General features: G+C 43.1%; 1 protein-coding gene across 1 annotated transcript in view; it reads right to left on the bottom strand.

Annotated features, from left to right (window-relative positions):
• Nucleotides 1-540: 540 nt before the first annotated feature.
• The window catches only part of LOC143121576 (uncharacterized), a 25,908-nt gene continuing 23,458 nt past the window's right edge, over nt 541-2,990 (bottom strand). Inside the window, exons 16-17 of the mRNA XM_076281991.1 lie at nt 1,797-1,939; nt 541-1,469 (exon numbers count right to left, since the gene is read on the bottom strand). Of these exons, the coding sequence (XP_076138106.1) occupies nt 1,369-1,469; nt 1,797-1,939 (244 nt within the window). The 3' untranslated portion in view covers nt 541-1,368. The remainder of the gene's footprint in view (nt 1,470-1,796; nt 1,940-2,990) is intronic.

Here is a 2,990-nt window from a genome sequence, read left to right as displayed (position 1 = left end):
CATACTGCTAGAGATGGTGGTGCTCACTCAGTAGACGTGTTCTATGGGCCATCATACTGCTAGACATGGTGGTCACTCAGTAGACGTGTTCTATGGGCCATCATACTGCTAGACATGGTGGTCACTCAGTAGACGTGTTCTATGGGCCATCATACTGCTGGACATGGTGGTGCTCTAGAGCCCCCTGGTGGCCACTCAGTAGACATGCACTGAACAGATGCTCTATTCTTATTCTCACTCTGTTATCCTCTATTTCTCCATCTCATCCTCTCTCTCACTCTCTCTATCTCTCCATCTTTCCCCTCTCTATGTCTCACCCTGTCTCACCCTCTCTATGTCTCACCCTCTTTTACCCTCACTATGTCTCACACTCTCTATGTCTCACCCTCTTTTACCCTCACTATGTCTCACCCTCTCTATGTCTCACCCTGTCTCACTCTCTCCATCTCACTCTCATGGTATTTTGTCTGCACGGGTATCAGATCATTTGGAAACTCCTTTACTACGCCCACTAGTGAGCAAACAAGGCATACAGCATAATCAGGGCATAATCAGGCTTTCTTTATTTTCCCCATCATAGAGAGTACATGACAAGACAACATCATGTGTTTCCCCAGCATAAAGAGTATATGACAAGACAACATCATGTGTTTCCCTAGCATAGAGAGTAGATAGATAGATAGATAGAGATAGATAGATAGATACTTTATTGATCCCCAAGGGGAAATTCAAGAATTTGAGTATATTGAGTACATGACAAGACAACATCATGTGTTTCCCCAGCATAGAGATGATTTGACTACACCAACATAATGTAATTCTGATAGTATATGACTACACCAACATAATGTAATTGTCATAGTATATGACCACATTTTTACTTTTATGAATCTACCCTCCAGAAGATGGTTTGTAGTGCTAGGTTTATTTCATGTATCACATCATATTTGTATTTTATTGTTATTGTTGGAAGTCTGTTTTGACAAAAGCATCTGCCAAGAAACAGAAGCAGACCTCAGGGTGTGTCAAATGATGCAATGGACCAATATTGTGATTTGCATTTGCGTTTAATAGTTTATATTATATAAGAAGATTAATACAATAAGGAAAATAGTAAATAGATATACTTCATTTAATTCTTTGTCATTAAGAGTGGTGCAATATTCATACCTGACCGCTAACATGCCTCCATGTGGGCCTTTGTTTGGAATTTCTATGGTAACCAGCTTCCATATGGGCCCTTGTTTGTAATTTCTATGGTAACAAGCTTCCGTGTGGGCCCTTGTTTGGTGATTCCGAGGGGAAGTCTTTTCTGGTCCCCTGTGAGTTATTTCTCACATGTCATTGGACACTTCGATGATTGACAGGTCACTGAGCCAACCACTGCAGTGGCACCAATAGAGAGATGACCACCAGGCTCCAGGCAGTGAAGAAACTGGCCACACTGCTGACTACTGCCGAGGACACAGCTGATGATGAAGAAGATAAGAGAGTTAGTTACGTGTGTGTGTGTGTGTGTGTGTATATATATATACGTGTGTGTGTGTGTGTGTGTGTGTGTGTGTGTGTGTGTATAATATATGTGTGTGTGTGTGTGTGTGTGTGTGTGTGTATAATATATGTGTGTGTGTCTGTGTGTGTGTGTGTGTGTGTGTATATACGTGTGTGTGTGTGTGTGCGTGTGTGTGTGTGTGTGTGCTAACCTGTGCCATTGAGTGTGGTGATCGTGAAACTGTGTGTGTGTGTGTGTGTATATATATACGTGTGTGTGTGTGTGTGTGTGTGTGTGTGCTAACCTGTGCCGTTGAGTGTGGTGATGGTGAAACTGAGGTTTCCACTCTGGGCCGCACGGAGCATAGTGTTGTAGATGGCCGTACTGTTGGGAAGGGTCCCCTTGGCTGTAAATGTTAAATCCGACTCATGGATGATCGAGCCTCGGCTGAGAAATCAGACAAAAAACAAAACAAGACAGCACATCATGTCACCGTCATATTACTGAGAGCAGTCTACAGATACAGGACAGTAAAGTCACGGACAATACCACTGCCAGTTTACTCTAGGGAGCGCTAAATGTCTTAGACTCTAGAGCAACAGCAATATCTATCAAATTGAAGATACAGGGCATTAGCTACAGGGATAACAATATCTATCAAATTAAACATACAGGACATTAGCTACAGGGACAACATATCTGTCTGTATATTGTACAAGACATTAGCTACAGGGACATAACATATTAGTTAACACTACAGGACATTAGCTACAGGGACATAACATATTAGGGACTGTACGATATTTAGCGGGGGGGAGGGCCGGTCGCCAGACGATCGGGTTAAAAATGTTCTGCCTGGCCCTCCCCCCTGGTCAAATTTTTTCCCCCAGGGGCCTCCCCCCGGCTCAAAAAAATTCTCCTAGGCCCTCCCCCCTACGTGAATCAAATAAAACTGGTCGAAAAATGACGCTTACAAGGTTAAAACGGCCAGAAAATGTCATAAGCACACATACACACACACGGGTAGGCTACACACCAGTGTTGCGCGGGTTTGGTCACAAGCGGCCCGCAGTCGCCCCTTATATTTTAATCAACCCGACACAACTCGGACCGCGAATATTAATTAGGACAAAATTATACCCGACCCGCGATCCGACCCGCTTATTTACAAAATGTGTGCTTTTGGTTATAGCCTGCATGCAGTGTGACAGTAGTCCATTTCTGTAAAACAAACAAATTTATTTGTGAAACTTTATGCAGTATAACTACACGCAGTAAGCATGCAGGACATAATGTTTGCGCAGGAGAGAGAATGACAATAAGAGCGCAAGCACGCACGCAACCACCAAGGATTAGAACACTAGGATAAGATTTGGCCATAGACATACATCTTTCTTTCGAAAACAGAAATGGTGAGGCAAGGTAGGCAAGAGAGATACATTGCTGGTCAAAACGTTAGCGTAAGAACTGGTTTAAAATGCTGAATGAAGCACAAAGC

Source organism: Alosa pseudoharengus, unplaced genomic scaffold (genome assembly GCF_046254945.1).
Source record: "Alosa pseudoharengus isolate Yale_2024_CS ecotype anadromous, Long Island Sound unplaced genomic scaffold, YU_APseudo_1.1 YU_APseudo_1.1_scf_1, whole genome shotgun sequence".
Classification (NCBI taxonomy): domain Eukaryota; kingdom Metazoa; phylum Chordata; class Actinopteri; order Clupeiformes; family Clupeidae; genus Alosa; species Alosa pseudoharengus.
This window is presented reverse-complemented; position numbering and strand designations above follow the sequence as displayed.